General features: G+C 47.1%; 1 protein-coding gene across 1 annotated transcript; it reads right to left on the reverse strand.

The window, feature by feature from the left end:
- Nucleotides 1-6,009: 6,009 nt before the first annotated feature.
- Nucleotides 6,010-20,104, reverse strand: Ube2g1 (ubiquitin-conjugating enzyme E2G 1). Its single transcript, XM_077676161.1, has 6 exons — nucleotides 19,946-20,104; nucleotides 18,699-18,801; nucleotides 15,778-15,875; nucleotides 15,474-15,652; nucleotides 12,532-12,637; nucleotides 6,010-7,660 (listed from the first exon to the last, which is right to left on the reverse strand). The coding sequence occupies exons 1-5, from the start codon at nucleotides 19,989-19,991 to the stop codon at nucleotides 12,560-12,562; spliced, it is 504 nt and encodes a 167-aa protein (XP_077532287.1). The 5' UTR covers nucleotides 19,992-20,104; the 3' UTR covers nucleotides 6,010-7,660; nucleotides 12,532-12,559.
- Nucleotides 20,105-20,138: the final 34 nt, after the last annotated feature.

Here is a 20,138-nt window from a genome sequence, read left to right on the forward strand (position 1 = left end):
GTTTGTTTTGATGGAGGGAAAATTACGTAACTGTAGCGGCCACTTTTTTGCAGTTCTTAATAAAGTACCCGTTAGAAGTTAGAGATAACGCATTAATTTTAAAACCCCGCCACTAACAGCTGAACTTTTTCTTTTTTGTTTTGACTGAAACGTACGGACGCCAACCATATGGGGCGATCACCTCAAGAACAATGCAGCTTGTGGTTCATACCACAAGCTGCATGTAGCATTGTGGAGGCTGCATTGTTGTCAATAGAGCGCCCACACCAGGGAATGATTGTTCCCTAGCTAGCCACAGGCCTTCACTTCCATTAATATTATTACTGGTCAATTCCCCGCTCGTTGGGAGACTGCGCGAGTTGTTACTGTTTTTAAGTTAAGGTCAAAATTGGGCCCCATGAACTACCGACCAGTCTCTATTCTATGCGCGGCTTCTAAGCTCTTTGAGGCAGTATTGCACATGGTACTCACGTTCAGTATAAAATGCATATTAATACCTGAGCAGCATGGCTTTTTCTTAGGGCGATCGACCACCTCCAATCTTCCCAAGTTCATGCTGCATACCCCAGAAGCTGTGCAGGGGAGAGGTCAACTTGATGTCGTTTTCTTTTATTTAAGTAATGCTTTTGATCATGTTGTCGTCTGCAACGAAAAATTATTAAACAAACTGTCTCTGCTCGATATACACCCATCCCTCACTTGCATCTTATGCAATTATGTGAAAGGCCATGTTTTGGGAGAGTAAATAGGCAATCCTCACTGTGCTATAAAGCCACCCGTGGTGTCCCTCAGGGCTCTGTTCTCGGGCCACTTCTCCTTTCAACCTTTCGCCAGTATTTCAGAATTGTAAATTTCTCCTTTGCCGATGATGTCAAAAATGTTTAAATTCGTTTCGAACACTGCAAGCTGTTCTTCTCTCCAGAGAGCAATCTGGTCATTTTCGCACTGGTGCGCTCGCAACAAACTTCTTATCAATACATCTAAAACTAAGGTAATGACATACAAAAGAAAAACTGACAACATCATGTTCCCCAGTAACATTAATGATGAGGTGCTGCCAGGTGTAGCACAAAAGCTTTGGGTTGATGCCTGGCTCTTGCAGCGCAATGATGTCTGGTTGGAGCTTCATCCTTATGAGCCACGAGTGGAGTTCCCTTGTTTCTGCTTGAAACCTCGACAGTTCCACTGTAGAATTAGTAGATTATTCTTACTGTCCATTAAGTTTCTGCATGATCATGTCAAGTTGGCGTTGCACGACTTATAATTTTGTTCTTGGAGCGGGTGGCATTCGGCGGAAAATTTTGCGGCCACTCTGGCTTCCATCGCGTGGGTAATTTCTGCTACTCGTTGGTTCACGCACAGCGCATCTCCATCATAAAGGATTGTTGGGTGCAGTTTAGCGCTTCTAACGTGACACTATAATATAGTGGTTGTTTCATCGGTTTTGCTGAGTTTGTTCTCGGGTTCGCTGCTGCCGTTCTCCTGGTTGCTCGTTTCCGTAAAAACGTTGTCTATGAGCTGTACGTCGGGGCGGAGTGGGGGTACTGTACCTACGTGTTGCTGGTACACTTGCGCATTGTAGACCGGGGCTTTGGGCATAGTTACGTGTGGTACGAGCGCCTCTCTGTATGTTTTGTTGGCTTGTTTGTATGAAAGTGGCTGGCTCACTTTTTTTTTGCTGTTGCTGTTCATCGGGGTAAAGTCTCTTGTCCAGCTGTTTCTGCCTGTTGGCTGGGCTCCTTCTTGGGTTGTCGTTGCCCGGGAGCCAGTTGACTTTGATGGGATGGCTAAAGGTTTGCTTGTTGCTTGGTTGTCTGACCTTGGGCTGCCTGCTGGGGCTTCTCTTAAAGCTGCTGTTGGCTTCTAGATGACGACGATTCAGCAGCATCCTTGCGTATGTCACGCCTCTTGAGGGATGCCTGTTGTCGTACCACTGCGTCGGCTTCGAGTTTCTTTGAGCAGTTGGCGTCGTCCGAACGATGCAGCCCCTGACAGTTCACACATTTGGTGGTGCACGTGTGAGCTGCGTCCTTGTGGCGTATATCCACAGCTGGAGCAGTCGTTGCGCGGGTGCACGCATATTAGCTCTGTGTCCTATGCCTAAACATTTGAAGCATATTTGTGCCTTGGGACGGTGCGGCTTGCATCTGTGGATGGCGCCACCCAGGTTCACCGAGAGGGGTGTGTATGTTCCCTCGAATGTTATGATCGCCGTCGTGGAGCCTTCCATCATTCTAGCCGCGACAAAGTTGAATACGGGTGGGGCAGGAAATAGTTGCATCAGAGTGGCAGGATCGGTGTTGCGCTCGACTTGGTGGATGACTCCTTTGCACGTTTCTCGAGCGGCCGGCGTTTACGCTGTGGGTTGTGCGGTTGTGGGTGATTTGCGTGATCATCAGGAGCTTGTTAATCGTTGATATGTTATTGCCGGTCATCACGACAATATTCTTGAAGGGTTGTATAGTAGTAGTCATGTCTGCCGCCTACTCTGGGGTGAGATTGCTTGTGAAGGCTAACGTTCTATGCAAGGTGAGTGGGGTAATCTGGCTAAGTTGGAGACTGCCTGGCGCTCGGAGAGTGTTGCTGTTCACCTGGCCGGGCTTGTCATACTGGTTGGTACCAGTCGTCTCTAGTGGTGTAGTACTCCATCAATGGGCCTAGTCGGCGCCGCGTGTCACCGGGCGGCTCGGCGTGCTTGGTTAGGCTTAGCTCGGTCTCCCACCTTGGAGGCCGAAATTCGCCTGTAAAATCCGAAAAAGCGGGCCGAGATTCACCAAACTTGGTGGAAAGTCGTCGAAAGTTGTTCCGTACTTGGTGATGATGGCCTGGTGTGCTTCCAAGGCGTTCTTCCGGGATTTAGCAGGGATTTCTTGCAGAGCGAAACGCACGTGCGCCCGACAGGTGCGGCTGCTGGCAGCGCCCCTTCTTTGCCCACGGAGATGAAACCGTTGGGGGTAGAGGCATGCAGCTTTGCTGTAAAAGTCTCGTGCCTTTGAAGCACGAACGAAGTGTTCTATAGCGCGCTGCGTTGGAAAACGATTCTGTGTCCCGGTGTGTTGGTACACGTTACCTTTCAGCGCGAGACGCGTTGGAGTAACGAGTGTGTTTTGGTACCGTGACTATGAAATGCCGACAGCCCGAGCCCCAAAGGTGCTTCGCCCTTAAAACGCACGACTAGTTGCCTCAAACAGAGATGCGTCAGCCCGAGCCCTACCGCACAGATGGGCCTAAACAGATTATCCCGTCTCATATGCTCCATAGAGGACGACCATACAAATGTCGTGAAGGTCTTGTGAAAACTCTTAATGGGGAGCAGCGTGCAGTGCAAAATTTGTAAAACATACAGCAATTTTGTACCGAGAAACATGTTGCACACCTTAGCTCTTCCGAAAATTGAGGTTATGCGGCAGAAAACTCTCAGCATAACAACGGAGTGTTTTTCCCCCTTCCCACCAGTATCTTGTGGTACGGCTAGGTATTTTGGTGGCCGACATGAGCATTCAATGCCTGCATATTGGGATAGGGTGAGCGCCTGTGAGCCAAACCAAAGGGCAGAGTTATTTTTAGCACCTGAGACAACCCCGAATTCTTCGGTCAATGAGAACCTTGTCAATACTGCTAGCCGACGTTTGTCCCTTTCAAAAAGCACGTGCATGGCCAGCAAAAGTTCTCGTACACATTTTTCATTGACACGTGCCGCCACCTTACATACGTGCGGCCTGCGATGCGTTTCCGCACGCGTTTTCCCTCTCCAGAAAGAGCCCGCCGGCTGTCAAGGAACACGCCTGAAGGCTCAGGGCCGGTGTTGGAGAGGGAGAATATGCGCGTTCGGAAGCGCGTTGCTTCCCGAACGTGTTTGGCCCTTTAGTACTTATTTCAGAAAAAAATTGCGGTTGATTCCTCTATCATCGGAATCGGTAAAACACGAAAGTGAAATGTGGAGCGAAATCTGCAGCTGAGCATGATTTGCGGGTCGGAGGCTGTCTTGTGGGTGTGCTTGACGAGCGACGTCCTTCTGGCGGGTCGCTTCGGCAAAGGTGTACTGGTGTCATTTTCGTGATGGATATGACGTCAGTGAAATATCGGTGTGTCCCGGCATAAATCACCGTGTGAAACCAGAAAACGAACAACCTTAAGTATAACGAACAATTTATTTCTAAAGGTTGCTTCCCCGCAAGAGACCCCGCGTGCAAGGGTGCACCCCTCACAGGCCGCTTGCTTCATTGTACTAGCGTCACTTCCGTGACGGATATGACGTCACTCAAATGGTTGTGTATTCCGGAATAAAACACTTTCGTGTTAAAAAAAATCGTTTAGGCAGGCTCAATTCAAGGGCGATACACGTGAGCGTAACACGACGCGTCCGCGCACGCATGCATCTCCCCCTCCGAGAACCGGTTTGGCAGATTCGTGATGCCACAAATGGCAGGGTAAAAAAGTGAGTTGAGGCACGGCCACTCGATCTGGAATGGTCGTGGTGCCAGGTGAAGGTGCATAAAATGCCAAAAATGTGGAAACAGGTATCGTTCTCTCCACCACTTTATGCCCCTTCTCCTGGAACTTGGGCGAAGTGGCACCCTCCCTCCCAAGGACCCCAAAAGCATCTAAAACTCGCTCTCTGCAAGAGCAGGTATCATTCGTCCTCCGTGGGGCACCCGGCCACCTCATAAAGTTCTACAGAGAGTACTGGGAGGCCCTCCTGCAGGACACCAAGGCAGTGTTCGGGGACGACGGGCAACTGGAGCCCAAGTAATTTCAGTCGCTGTGAGCGCTGTTTGTAATCCACCACACTCTATTAATATTCTGATATAGGCCAGCTGGACACTTTAGTTGCCTTTTAACTAAGCTTCAAAAAAAAAAAAAAAAGAACTAGCTCCAGGTAACCAGCCGAGTTGCGAGCACAGCTGCTGATTTTATCATACAGTGTATTACAGAATTAGATACATACATAAACATGTACGATTTGTTCTTGGCATTTGTTACTGGGTGCTGAGACTGCACAGATAGCACATCTAGCAGCAGTGAAAAACTCAAATTTTGTATTTTAGGGGCCCAAGCGTTGCACGACTGCCCCTCCAACAAGATCTCACAACACTGAATTGCTCAGACGCTGCTGCTGTATAGACTTGGCTTGTGTTTTATAGCAGCTGCCATAAAGGCGTCAGAGCGCATTGCCACTCTTGGTTGTGCCTACCATAGTTTCTTACTAAGAAACTCTACGGTCCCTGCCCTACGCCCCACTCCACCTTTATACCATTTTCCGCCTATCACTGCCACCGTACCCACTACCTTCGCAGCACTCTCTGCCATTGCCGTACTTACATTTTCCGCCGTCGCTCGCTCCTAAAATGTTAAAGCAGCAAAACTGGCCACCAGGTTCCCGAGTGACGGTTGGCCCGTTTCGGCACTGTCGTGTTCAATACTTTGCACTGCTGCGTGGGCTTTCTTCCCATCCGGCACGGAACTGAGCACACTGAAAGTGTATGGTCAGGTGAAGTCCGCCACTGAACTAGCAGAGGCCCTTCTATCCTTGGCACCTGAGGAGTGCCGTCTTTGTGTTGCCATGTCTAATATTACATGCAAAACTTCACTCTCAATGGTTATTCACACGTAGCGCCGCTTTTGCACCCGACACTTCACAGGTGGCCCGGCCCGTAAACTGCGATGCTCCAAAGCAAAAAAGCACCCCCGCCTGATGCCCTCCCAAATAGGATCGTTTGGAGTGAAAGTTTTTCGGATGTATCCTAAGCACAAAGTGCTGGTTATATTATGTTCTTTATTATCACTGCATGCCTTTGTATTTGGTTTTACGGTAAACGAGGAAGGGAAGAAATGTGTGAATCTGTCGGTGTGCTAATGCACTCACTGGCCATACCACACATTACGTTATTACCCCATGCATTATAAGTGGGCTGTACTACCCCCACAAAGGTGTAGCAATAGTACATGCATCCCTCAGTATGCTCACGGGCGACTGCCGTCTAACGTAGACCACAAGCAAAAGCCACATTAAAGAGATGAAAATATATTTAGTCAACTGTACAAGGCTCACGAAAATTTACAGGGTGTCTAATAAAACCACACGCAACTTAAGGAAAACAGCCGTTGGGGCAGGGCCACAGTCGGGGCAGAAGACAAAACAGCCGAATAGCATTGGGGAAATCTTGAAATGGAGAGGAACTGTTTGAACATTAACAAAGCCTGAAACAAGACGCAAGGGGACAACTCAATGACACAAACAGCATGGTTGCAGCACATTTTAACATCAGCCACTCCACCACACTTAAATTATACTCAAGTATGGGCACAAAAAAGAAAAAAACAAAGGAGAGGAAAAAATCACCGCAGAAAGTGCATTTCAAATAACAAGACCAAGCTTACACCTTTTCACGCAAGTTTTTTTTGCAACAACAGAATGTTCACGCAACAGTTCAAATACATGACACAGCAACCAAACTACATGAAAGCAAGAAAGCTGAGGACTCGTGAAACTGCAGGTAAATACATGCCACGATTGAAGGCAACATTCCAGTTAACCAGGCTGAATACTTTACAATTTTTATAACTTGAACTTAAACATGGCAACAGAAAAGAAAAACACAAGCACTGAAGTATACTACAGAAATAAAAACAACAATATTTTTAGTGATGCTAAACCGGGGAAACATGGCTAATCCTTTAGGTTTAAACAAACAAGAAACCGCTCATTTTATTAGTGTGACAAACAATTTTAAGTTCCCTTGTAAAGAGCCAGGCTGCCTCAATAAACACGTCGGAAAATTCTTAGCACAGGCTCCTATCCACGAACCCAAGCCTTTAATTTGGCAACGACAGAAAAATTTCCACAAGGCTTAGTGCCGAAACAACAGCTTATGGAAACCACAGCCTTCCTGCTTTGAAACCAGACTGTTTGGTAACTGCACATTACTTTTGGATACTGAGAGAGGAAGAAGTTGTGCTGCTACTGTTCGGGATTGTTTAAAAAAGGGGAAACAACCATAAAAGCTCAAACCAGGCGGGAGACGCACCAGGGTCACATTCACACAAATTCACGTTTTCTGAGCATTTTTTTTTCTACTGAAAAACAAAACTCGTGGAGGGATGGGAAGGGAAACGTGCACATGGAACGTGCTTCAATTTTGTATTTTCATCGCTGGGCGGGAAAAAAGGGGGGGGGGCAGCAGTGGGACAGCGGGGCAAGGGAAAATGACGGCAGCAGGTTCACCTGCCCAGACTGGCAGATTGTGCGGTACAAAAAGAATTTCATCGACGCCGTGTCACTTCAGTGCGAAGGTGCAGCCGCAGGAGTTGCCGGAGCAGCCAAAGTTGCGTGACGAGGACACGTCGAGGGAACGCCTCGTCCGCCATTTCCCAGTTACGACAGGCCGACCGACTCCCCGCTTTTCTCTCTTCCCCACGAGGAAGCCGGCACGGGCCCGCCTGCGTACCCCACTGTGGCACCGTTCCAACAATGTCCCCAACTCCAGCACCAACACCGTTCCATCAGCTTCCTCCCGTTCCTTGCGCACAGTTCACTGTCCCAGGGTGGCATCGGAGGTGCAATTTTTTTTCTTCCCTTTCTTCCTCGCCCTCAATTGACTTTTGCAGCAGAAACTTTTGTTGAGAAATGGCATGTGTGGACGAGCAACGCTCCCTGTACCTGGACCATCGGGAGAAAGGGGTGGGCGCAGGAGGAGAAAACATCAGCAAGTCACATGTAAACACAATGAAAGAAGGACAAAACGCCTTGGAAAAAACAAAAAATTGCATTCTACGCTAGTTACAGCAGATCTAGCAACAACGGACTTCCAGTTACAACAGACCATTTCTGTTGGTTTGCTTGGTCCCCATGCATTTTAAATGGAGTCCACTCTGCTCATAACGGACCCGGCTAGAGCAGACTATCATCCACAAGACTAAATTTTAGGCTTCGACTGAATTTTTATAGCGGACTTCTGCAGGGCCGGCACCCAATATGCCTTTTCTTTGTTTTGTTTGGCAAGAAAACTTAAGTCTGGCAACATTCTTGGCAGCTGGGTCGTTGCCGCAGCCAAGCCAGTGGCCTTGTTTATTTCTATGTGACCAGCGGCATGAGTGGCAGGGTAGCTGACTTCACTGTCGGATAAACGAAGATGATTAACACTGTCGAACATGACGAAAAACAGGCCAACATCGCCAGAAGTACAGGCCTGTCTAAGCAGACGGTCCGATCGACTGTCAAGGACAAGGCCGCTGCCGATAAACGCGACTCCAGTGAGATTAACAACAGCACTATCAAACAGACAAAGTGGTGCACCCGGAGTAGTCTGCCCTCGTCAGTTTCTTTATGTAATAAAGAACTCTGGTTCAGTGAAGTTCGGTCTCTTCCCTGTTCCGCTCGGTGAAAAAGGTAAAAAATGCCTCAAGTAGGGGGGGTTGGTTCCCGTCCACTGTGTGCAATCTGCCGGTGGCCGTCCGCAATCTGACTGGTCTAACTTTCGATTTCACAGCTGTCCATCAGATTATTTTATATCAGCTGTTTCAAGGACCAGACTAAAACCATAAAAAATGTGGAACTGCCTTGGGGAAACGTCAGGCAGCGATCCGATATGTTCGACGAACGGCTCCGGGTAAACCTGCCTCGTAACGAAGGGATTTAAGAGAGCCTAGCGAATTCTGATGGCCACGACTGATTTTTATAGCTGGTTAATAATTGCTCCTACTTATAGACCAGAATTTTGCCGAGTTGGCCATTTTGCGGCAACCGGTGCGCCATATGGTGGGCATTTCTTGGGGACTGCGTCGCGAGCAGACGACGCCGCAGTCACACACTGTTGTTTTGTGGCGTGCGTGCATATCAGACGTCCCAGCGGCATCAAAAATCGGTGTCATTTATTCAGTATCTCGGCAGTTTGAAGTTTAACAGTGCTTTAACAGTGCACAGCTTATCAAGTTTAACAGTGCACAGCTTATCGACACATACTGGTTGTCGTAGTACATGTATTTACGCTTACAAAAGGCTAAAAATAAATAACCGCGGCACGATGGCCAAAAAACCACCCAATGTCAGCAGGTTTTAGGTACAGACCGGCAACCGACCCGCTGTCTAAAATACCGATCGGGCAGGTCCAAAACCTGGCAGGTGGAAACCCTAAATCAGACGGAGTTTGTCATTATGTTTCAAAACTAATTTTTTTAAGGGGCCTGGGGGGGGGGGGGGGGGGGGTAGTGTGTTTGCACCTACACTACACTAAGGCTATAAATGCACCTCAGTGAAGGGCTCCAGATAAATTTAGAGCACCTGGGGATCATTTAACACGCACCAAAATCTTGACACACAAGTGTTCCCGTTTTTCACTTGCAAAAAAAAAAAAAAAAAGTACACAGTAGACCCTCATTATAACAATGTGAACACAACAGATATAAGCGGTAGCTCAACACTGCAACTCACTCTTCAGGAGTGGTAAGTGCGATAGACTTGGTGAACGTGTACTTGAGTACACAAGTAGTACCTAGTAAGCCAACTATGTCAGGTGTTCCTGCTTATTTCGCACGGCTGTTCATTCATCGGCTCTTTTACTGATGCAGGCCAGGCTTCGTAGAGATTGTTGCAGACCTGATAATCATCACCAGCCTCCCCTACGTGCGACCCGCAAAACACGGCATGTGCAAAACAGTTCACAATATTTCCAGGCAGAGACCCGTCTTTGAACGGCTCAATAAATGTATTGCACCAAGCAAGTCAATGCTTTATGCCTTGTTGGCACTACCTGAAAGGGTCGCTTAGAGCTAAGGCGTGGAGCAGCAAGTAAGAAAGGGCCAAAGAGCTTCACTGGTGACTGTCATCTGCCTGCTCTGAACATTGCCGTGAGTATGCATCCACAACTTGCTAGTTCGCTCTAAGTGGGGCAAGACATCGGCATGCTTTGAGTAATGCAGTCTAAAAAGCAGCTGTCTGGGCAGACACATTTGGCACTTTGACAAAGACAGTTCGAATAAAGTAATTTTGTTGTAATGAGGGTTTGCACCAACTGCATGCTTCTGAGAAGCTTTGAATTGCTCAACTTGTGCACTACGACCGATCAGTTCCAGCTAAATGTATACGAAAAGATTACTATGCAACTAGGTACATGGCTCACTGGCACCATAGGCTGCCCAACCCGTTACAAACCTCTCAGTCGCAGGCATTTTTTTTTACTACCTAAAATTTGCTTGCTGCCTTCCCCTTTCTTTCCACACAATTACTTCCCACTCTGGCCCAGACGTTGACGCGTTTCAGCACAACAGATGATGCTTTGATCCTCTAATTCATGGTTTCTCAAAGTGGGTCCCCCAGAACCTAGGGGTTCCGCAGGCCCCTCCTCAGAGTTCCGCGAGCCAGTGATAAATTTTCCCTGGTTCCGCAGTCGCAAAGTCTTATATGGTGAACTTGAGGTGCGATCGATCTAAGGAACCTCCATTACTCCTGTCCGAGTGTCAGTAAGCACATCTCGGCGCATAACAGAAACGCGCGAGCTGCGCAATAAATCTCGCCAGCAGCTTGTAGCCAGCCAGACTCCGAAAACGGGCCACGTGGTTAAACTATTGCACTTGAATCTCGGTCTTATATTACCCCCATGCGCATTTCTCCTGTTTGGAGATAGGTGCCGCTAGCGTACGCATTCGCGTAAAGTCGACGGGAAAAAAAAAAAACGATACCCTTGCTTGCTTTTGAATTTATTGCACGTTAATGTAGCATGAACGGAATGAAAAATGGCAGGAGATGGGGGGGGGGTTCCTTGGTACGTAACGGAATTTAGCAGGGTTCCCTGGGACCAACATGCTTGAGAACCCCTGCTCTAATTCCTTTTAAATACCCAAGGCATCGCAATATTAAATTTCTCTGCACAGAAACCTCTAAATTACTTTTTGTGCCAAATGACACTAGAGTGAGGACAAAAACAGTAGCTAAAGCTTATGCTGTCACGAATTATCGCTTTTTTCCAATTCTCTTTGGCACTTTACAAATGTCACTCCTTGCAAGTGCTCTACGAATCCACTTCCTAACTAGTGAATGCCCTGAGGTCAAGGGCCACACTTTTTGGGGGCTGAGAAAGCTGTTGGCAACCTAAAAAATTGCACAGAAAGAGAGAGAGAGAGAGAGAGAGAGAGAGAGAGAGAGAGAGAGAGAGAGAGAGAGAGAGAGAGAGAGAGAGAGAGAGAGAGAGAGAGAGAGAGAGAGAGAGAAACCCTGCTTTTATACCCCTGTCAAGCGTGCCTATTTAAGTGCACTTACGCCGAGTGCACTCGGGCTTCCAAAGTGACACTTCGGCTGCGCGCTGCTAAACGACGAAATAGAGTGTCCTTGGCCGTGATGTCAGTGGCGATAGCCGACGTAAATATTACGCAAAATTACTTGAAATTACCCCTCTTTATCACGTAAGAAATATTGTAAACATTTCGTTATGTTTGCATTGTTCAAAATCGCAACCCGTACCTCGCACAAGTCCACAAAAAAAGGAGTCGGGACGGCGACTGAACACCAGCGCTGATATCTTCACTGTTATTCACTGCTTAGCGAATAACAGAATTATCGTTAGGGGGAAATTATCTGAAAGCGTGGATTATAACAGAGAAGGCTGAAGCGGGAATATAATCACAGGGTCACAAGAAACCACCTACGAGAGCCGCTGCCATGAAGAAAAACCCCACCAGGCGGCGCTGGCACGGTGTTGAGAGAGATGTTATTTTCTTGTTTTTCGTCGCTGCTTCTCTTTTTGTAACAGTAAATAAGCAATATATCTATAATTAACTTTTAACGTTACCTACTATAATCTAAATGCTCGCGGTTTTAGGTTATTTTTCCCGATTTTCGGGCTCCTGCTCACGAGATTACCGAGATTACTCACTCTGCGAGCTGGCCTCGGTAAAGTGTGTTTGGGGAACACACTCAGCTTAAAGTGCGTTCCTTGTAAAGTGTCATTCGCGTTTCTCATTTAGCTGCTCCCGTATGACATTTTAGCCGAGTGCACTCTTTGGAAGTGCACTTAAATAGGCACGTTTGACAGGGGTATTATACACTTAGGCCAGCTTAATTGAATTTGTTATCCCTTATCTGAAGGGATATTTTGTACACAATTTGGAATGTTGCTTAAGGTGATAAAAGCACTGATTACACTCGACCTGCTGATGCAACAATTCAGTCCAGTTGTGATTATCCAACAACATGACAAACTCCTGCCTTGTCAACTTCACAATTTTCTATACATTCTATTTCTTTTCACAATAGTACTTCAGGGCAGTGAATGAAGCTTGGGGCTTTCCTTATATTATGCAGTTACTGCGAGATCTTATCCTCCTCTGTCATAAACGTGTGCCTCACATATCTCCCACAAGGGAACCTTTTTCGAGAAGCCACTGCAAGCCATTTTATAGTGCTCACTCTGGTGTCGTAACGATGCTGCTTTTACAGCTATTTCACATGTGGGTCACTGAAGGATAGAGCCGAGACAGCCACCATCAGGTATTAAGGGCTGTGTTGTAAAATGATTGAATGTGGCCGCAATAACTTACCGAAAGTTAATCTACACACAATTTTATTCTAGGCCTCCTCTTGACTTTTCCTAACACAACGAGCCACTTTCCGCTTGAATTCAGGATAACTTTCCCGCCACTCTTTCTGCAATGAGAGGGAAAAAAAAAGTATAATTAAAAAGGGCCCCAAGACACAGCAAAAACAAGAACTGTTTAAAGCATGTGATATTTCGCTCTTGTTGGTGATGCATGCTGGACACTTTGCTGCTGAAACCTGTGCACAGAGCTCTATGAAGTCAGCCACGTGACATGGGAATTCCCGACACTAGCAATTCATACGCGGGACTCTTCAGGGAGCATGGGAGCAATCGTGGCATGGCATGTCTTTTGGTCCTCATTATGAAAGAGACTTTTGTTAGATGACTAAAGTGGTCACTGAATGGGTATACAGTAGCCGACCGATTTTTCGGACCTCGAGGGGAACGAAAAATAGTCCGAATAAAGAGCAGTCTGAAAAATCCGGGAGTCATTACTCCCACGGGACAACTCCTCGGGAAAGTCAGAATTTTCGGAGTCCGAAAAAAACGGTCGGCTTCTGTATATGGCCATTATCTAAAATGTGAACACGTCCATGTCGGTGGAGAACAAAAATATTGCATGAAATGCACCAGGAACTTCAAAAACCCTCCTTTGTGCAGGGGTCCAACGTTAGACACGTCTGGTTTGTCATGGTAAAATAAGAAGCATTTCGTAAAAAACAGGTGCGTCTGCTAAAAACAATGACAGGTGCAATGAAATTCTATAATTACGAAGTCCGGGAAAGCGCTACCTTGCACTGTCCAGGCTTCGTACAGGCTTCAAAACCAAAAATTCCAATTACACTTGAGTACCCCATGTAATGTTTTATCTGGGATTGTTAAAAAACAGAGATGCTTGGTTTATAAAGGTAAAAAAGGTGCTGTGAAGTCACTTCCTTCGGCACATTTCTTACATCAACCTGTCCACAGGACTTGTCACAAGCAGCACGCGACATAACAAGAGGCCATGATATGGTATAGGTTCTAGCCATTTTACAAATGTCGTTACGAGACCCCATGTTTGCCCATTGCACACCCCACTCACACAGGCAGAGGCATAGAAATTTATGGGCAAATTAGAAAAAACTTAGTAAATGGCATGTTTTTTTAAAAGATAAGATTAAGTGAGTGATCTGTCATTCACTTCATCTACACAGCATACATTAGGGTTGTATAGCTGCACTGATATTCTAAGCTCCACTGATCCCACATGACTTAACTCACGAGCTTTCAATAGGAGATATCAGCATCCAACTGCCTTCCACGCCTTAAAAAATATAATGCGTATACTTTTTCTTGGATTAAGATTAAAACCCTTTTTACCCACCCAGCTGGCAAACTCGTTAACGCCAAACTGGACTTTGCATTTACAAAAATACAAGTTGCATGGTTTAAAAGGTGTTTGGTCATCGTCACCATACAAGCAATTAGTAAATTGATAGTGACAGTGCCACCCCAAGTGGGTTAATATTTACTATGAACAACGTGTAGCATAACACTCCCCCTTAAAGGAGCCATGAAGAGAAAACAAAAGTTTGTTTTATTAGAAAGATTAGGTGTTTCATAGTACCCCAAGCGCTTTCCCGGAAGCAAATGATGCTTTATTCACTGAGAAATAAGGCAATTTAAGCCAACATTTTAAATCTCCCGCTAAAATTGCACATTTGGTGACGTGAGCAATGGTGTCACACGGGCCGGTCCATGAAACAGATACTTAGTATGTCGACTCCATATAGCACCCACACGCGGGAGTCGACCGAGACGGCGGCCATTTTAAAAATGCTAGTAAAACCTAGTGCACCCGCAGCCCTAGTCATGGAATCGCCTGATCCGGAGAACAAAACTCTCGCCGAGGAGCTCGGGCTTGCATTTAACAACCTCACACCACTTGAACGCTCAACGCTTCAAAGTGCACTAGCGGCAAGAGTTGTGGGATACGCGGTGGGCGGAAAAGCGACCATTCCGCGATAGCCACAACAGACGAACGCCCTGCCGTCGGCACCGCTGCCTCGTCAGCGCCGTCGCCACGGACGAATACAGACTGGTACGTATGTGCCGTATTTTTATTACGGTTAATAATAGTTCAACTTCAGTAGCAGTATCGCTTATGCCAGTTGGCCGGTGTCGTGTATGGAAAGCCGTTCGCGCGAGCTCTCTGCTTCGACCAGAAAGATACGAGCGTCAATGCGCGGTGTTTACGGCATTTTTCCTCCAAGGTCAGAGCGCCTCGAACCCGAAAATTCGTCTGCGCGACGGCGAGATGTCGAGCTCGGCCAGGCGGTTGTTTCGTACGCATTGGCGCACACGCTTGCGTGTTCGTTCGGAACTTCAACCGTTTACTCCACCGTTCTTTGTCATAAAAAGAATGTGCAGTATGTTTCACGGGCATTTAGCTCGCTATGCAAACTGTAAGCCCTGCCTAACATGCGTTTGCTTTTGCCGGCCTCCGCCAATCGCAGAGCTTAGCCCATGTGACGGCATAGGTTCTGTTGCGGGAAATGAGCTGGTGGGTCGCATGACCATTCCCGTTTTTCCTAATTATGTAGCTTATTTGAGCGAAGTTTGCGTTATAAGTGGTGTCGTTATGGTTCTAACGAGGCAATCTTTCGCATGAACCAAACTTGTGTTTTCTCTTCATGGCTCCTTTAAGTCATTATTTTCTCGCACATGTAACCTAGGAAAAGTTGAACAACCTTTTGTTTTTTTAACCCATAGCTGTCGGGTATGTTTAACATGTGTCCTGATAGAGCAAAAGATGTTGGGCCAAAGCAAGATAATTAGTTTTCTGTTAAGCTATGCATTTTCAGGACGAGAAGAAGCCCTTCTTTGTGTCTGAAATTTCGGGCATTGTCCATGTGCCGGTGCTTCTGCAGCCACCACCTTGCGCGTGTGCCCCGCACTCACCGCTGCGTCCACGTTGGCGGGGGACTCGTCGTTTGGGTCGGCCAGCATGGAGATGACCGAGATGAGGATGGTCTCCACCGTGTGCACCGGAAGCCAGCGCTCACTCGCCTTCTCGTAGCCGTACTTGTCGTCACCTGGCTCGTGCAGGATCGAGATGCACACGTCCCCGTTCTTCTCGACTGCAACACAGGGGGAAAGAGGTGGACCAACACACTTCCCCATGTTCTGCTTACAAGCCCCCCCGAAACACCTGGGCTTCAGGAGCCACTTGTGCGTACAGTTCTTTCTGTGCAGTCGGACTTACTGTTCGGGTGCCATATTTCCGTGATGAATTTCATCTTCGGCGGGCGTAACGGATACTCCTTCGGGAAGTGTAAGTGGGCCTTGAAGAAGCCACCCTCGCTGAAAAAGGGGCAGACAAGAGAGCAAATTTTTTTAATGCCGCGCACAGCAAGTGCCCTCCAATGGAAGGTGATTGCAGCGAATACCACAATTTTTATCAATCAGCTTTCGCCCTAAGATTCGGGTTTACTTGCAGGCTGGAGGACATGAAGCGCCCAACAATATTTGGCTGAAGTGCAATCTTACACTCAAAGTAACACTGGCAGAAGCGGAAATATGCCACAGGCTAGAACTTCAGTTGGTTTCACGCACCGCTTTTTTCAGATGCTACTTTAGCAAGTAAGATGCTTAAAATTCCAAAATTTCACGGCTAATGAACAAAATGCAACGAAATGCTGCCTGTCTACAATGTGTGGTGGTTTCTTTACAGTGCAATCTTGGACAGCATAGATTGAGAAGACAGGGAGCTGACTGAACGATACTGGTGGCATTGCTCAGTTGTGAAATAATGAGAGAGGATGTCAACAAGAGTACGAGCCTTCAATGCTGTGTGAATTAGGAGTTTGTGTCAGCTACACAATGATACGCTTTCTCCTGTGGGCTAGCTCGTTCTACCTTACCGTACAATGCCAATTCAACATGAATGACTCGTGTTGCCTCCTGTTCCTCCAAGCCATGCCCTATCTGAGGCCTACTAAAATGTTTTATGTACAGTGACCAATAAAGCTGCCAAGGGAAATGCTTATGAAGCCGGGGGGGAGAGAGAGAGAGAGAGAGAGAGAGAGAGACTGAACAGACTAAAAGTGCCAGTCCATCCTGCCATGGAACAGCTCATTTGTGCAAGAGCGGTGGTCGTCAGCACTGTTGTTGGCATGCTTTACTTCTGATTTTCCCACTGGCACATTTCAGTTGCTGCTCCACCACTTCAGCTTATGCCGTACACTATACAAAACCAAGCATGTTTATGTGGACCTCAGCTGGAGTCTGTGTGTGCACACGTACTTATGTTCCTCCACTGCCCTAATTTTGATAACAAAATTACCAACAATATCTCCAGCTTAAAAGTAAATAGCCACATAGATCACACATACTGAAGATTACACAACCCTTTTTGTTATAAGCCCCTTTCTGATTGAACATTCAATATGTCAGCATGAACACATGCTCTGATACTTTTATGACTGTCCTCCCAGCAGTGTTACGTGCTTTCGTGTCACTGCATCCAGAGACTACCTGCAGAGTTTTTATTTTGTTCATACTTACATACTGCACAATGCTACATTTGCTGTTTTTCAATCATTTGTTTTTATTCAACACTGCCATATTCCCCCTCTCCCAGTTATACTCATATATTTCATGAGCAAATTTCAGTAAAACAGTGCACAGCCTCCACCCATTCACACTAATGTATTCACCATGCATTGGCAACAGGCTGCAAAGTACAAGTTAGAACCTTGGTACTAAACTTTTGTCATTTATAACCTATTTGGCACTTAATGTCATCATCATCAGCCTATCTACGCCCACTGCAGGGCAAAGGCCTCTCCCATGGATCTCCAATTATCCCGGTCCTGTGCTAACTGCGACCAATTTATCCCCCAAAACTTCTTGATCTTATCTGCCCATTTCACTTTTTGTCACCCCTGCCACCCTTGCCTTCTCTAGGGACCCACTCTGTTACCCTTAATGACCAACGGTTATCTTGCCTTCGCATTACATGCCCTTCCCACGTCCATTTCTTCTTCTTGATTTCTACTAATATGTCCTTAACAGGCGTTTGTTCCCTGACCCACTCCGCTCTCAAAGGAGCCATAAAGACAAAATACAAGTTTGTTTTATTCGAAAGATATCGTGTTTTGTAGTGTATTCACTGATGCCGTATTCACTGAGAAATTAATCAATTTAGGTTAAAATTTTAATTCTCCCGCCAAATCGTGTGTTTTGGTGACGTTACAATGAAGTTATAACGGCAAGTATACAAACGAACTTCCACTACACACGCCATTTGGCTCTGCAGCCTTGCTTGCCGTCAAACCTCCCAGATGGCGCTAGCATACTCAGCACTCCACCGTTGCTTTGTTTATGACCGTATTTACACCTGGCTTGTTTTTGTAACGGTAGAAAGCAATCGCTTCGTGAAACATGGGGTGTGATTGACAAACAGGGTCAGGTAAGGCAACGCCGCTTACGCCAATCGGCCAGCGTCGTACAAGACAAATCCAAAGCGCGGACTGCTGTGCAGCTAAAACAAGTATATTGCGCCCAGTACCAACAGCAGTGCGCACCGGTACTTCTATGTTTACGTGTATTTTCACAACTTTTGCTGTTTACCCATCATTCTCACTGCTGTAAAATACATTTAGGCGCAAATAGCTCCTTCGGCAAGCTTATAAGCTCTGCCTAATTAGCGTTTGCTTTTGCCAGCCTCTGCTAATCGCAGAGCAGGCTGGTGTGACATCATAGGTTCTGTTGCGGGAAATGAGCTAGTGGGTTTCATGGCCATTCCATTTTTTCTCAATTCTGCAGCTTATTTGAGCGAAGAGTACGTTAAAAGTGGTGTCAGCATGATTCTAACGAGGCAGTCTTTTGAATGAACCAAACTTGTGTTTTCTCTTCATGGCTCCTTTAACGTAAATGTAAAGGAGCCCCAATCATGATGAATGTGAAGTTGCAACTAAGTATCAAACACACTACAGCAACCATTATCCTTATGGGCGCAATCAAAAGCCACAAATAGCAGTGCAGTTGAACCGAAGATGCTCGCTTCCACCGCAACACCCACTATGCTAACACAGAAGTCGCAGAACAAGTGTAAATGGTGGCAGAAGAGCCTGTACTATAAGCAACAATAACCACTCTCCTAGAAGCAGCTGAGAAACTTACTAGAGTGTGTCTGGAGGACCAATGATGAGCACCTCCCATTTGTAGATGTCGTTGTCATCTATTAGACCGGCAGAGAAGCCTTCAACGGGATTTTTCTTCAGCTCTGAAGAAAAAAATGAGTAAAGTCAGAATAGCTCCCTGCACCGAAGTACCACTACAGAAGTGAGCCGGGTCACGTCTTAACGGCTCCCCTTTCTAAACAAGTTTTTTTTTTTTTTTGCAATCATGCAACGAAATGGCGACAAAATTGTCTTTACCGCGGTATCGGTACAGCAACACATTAAGGCGATTTTTATTAACCGCATCAAATGTTTACAACGAACGACAGACAAGGCAGACCGGTAGCGGACAGTACACTTAAAATGCAATCCACGAGGCGTTCGTGGCAGCAGCCCGCATTCGACGTCCTATTTTATACGATTTCGTCTAACCGCATTTGTCAACGCGACAAAAAGCAAACAAACGACAGGTCAACTGCCGTAACGGGCACCACTCGGTATTCCCTGTCCGGCCCTACGCAACGGGCTTTCGTCACAGCGGCGATCACAGGGCCGATGAAGTCACGCCGCGCGAGACGTCACGAGTGACCGCGAACAGAAATAAAAGCGCATCTGCCCTGGCGCAGCGTCCAAGGCCTGTCCGTAGTGCGGGCGCAGCCTCAGCAAGTAGGGTCAGCGAAAAAAGAGTAAGGGGTCATGAGAGTAGGCCTCCGGGACAATTACGCATGTGGGCACGCGATTTTTTTGAACGCACCATTCGCGGCACTGGCCGCTATTGCGCAACCAGAAACGCGTGCTGGCATTGGGGCTAAAAAGTGCGTGGCGGACACCGCTTTGCACTTAGATAAAAGCCGCACACACGACTTGCGTGAGAAACACGGGCCGAATGGGCTAGCGCCGAAGCCACCACACGATGACGGGCCAAAATAATTAACAAAAGCATAAGGCAAACGGTTCAGTACCGGGCTTTTCCTTTCTTTTAAAGAACGAATGCGCCGGAAACGACCTACGCGCGAAATGTCGACTCGTTTGATGACCCCGAAAACTTGTGGCAATGAACCAGTGACGGGAAGGTACGCTGCGCAAGGCAAATCCGGCGGACACGGCACATAGCCTTGTAAAGCGAGGACAAAAGAAAGCACTTAAAACCTAGGCGGCACACAGGGGACCGGAACGGGGTGGGTGGTAAGTAAGCGCCGCTCAAAGGCTAGTGCCCCCCAGAAAGTTAGTACAAGTTCTGAACGTCACCGTTTAGCTGTTTTCGTAGCAGCAGGGCCGACTGGTGATCTGCCATTCAGACGATATCAATCGCACCTCTTCACGCGAACAATAACTGACGGCAACTATGGCTGTCTTCGCACCTACTGAGCATGCGCACAGACCATATGGTCATCTTTTTCCGGTTCCGCCGCACGGATGTCTACCGCGCTCACGCTTACCA

The sequence above is a fragment of the Haemaphysalis longicornis genome, unplaced genomic scaffold (assembly GCF_048455015.1).
Source record: "Haemaphysalis longicornis isolate Haplotype H1 unplaced genomic scaffold, Haemaphysalis longicornis Haplotype H1 scaffold_7, whole genome shotgun sequence".
Classification (NCBI taxonomy): Eukaryota; Metazoa; Arthropoda; class Arachnida; order Ixodida; family Ixodidae; genus Haemaphysalis; species Haemaphysalis longicornis.

Excerpts from the sequence above, each read along its gene's own strand:
- Ube2g1 (XM_077676161.1), bottom strand. The coding sequence starts at position 19,991 with ATGGCAGATCACCAGTCGGCCCTGCTGCTACGAAAACAGCTAAACG. Across the intron at positions 15,876-18,698 it reads GGTCCTCCAGACACACTCTA|CGAGGGTGGCTTCTTCAAGG; the intron begins GTAAGTTTCTCA and ends CCCCTTTTTCAG. Across the intron at positions 12,638-15,473 it reads CCGCCAACGTGGACGCAGCG|AAAGAGTGGCGGGAAAGTTA; the intron begins GTGAGTGCGGGG and ends CTCTCATTGCAG.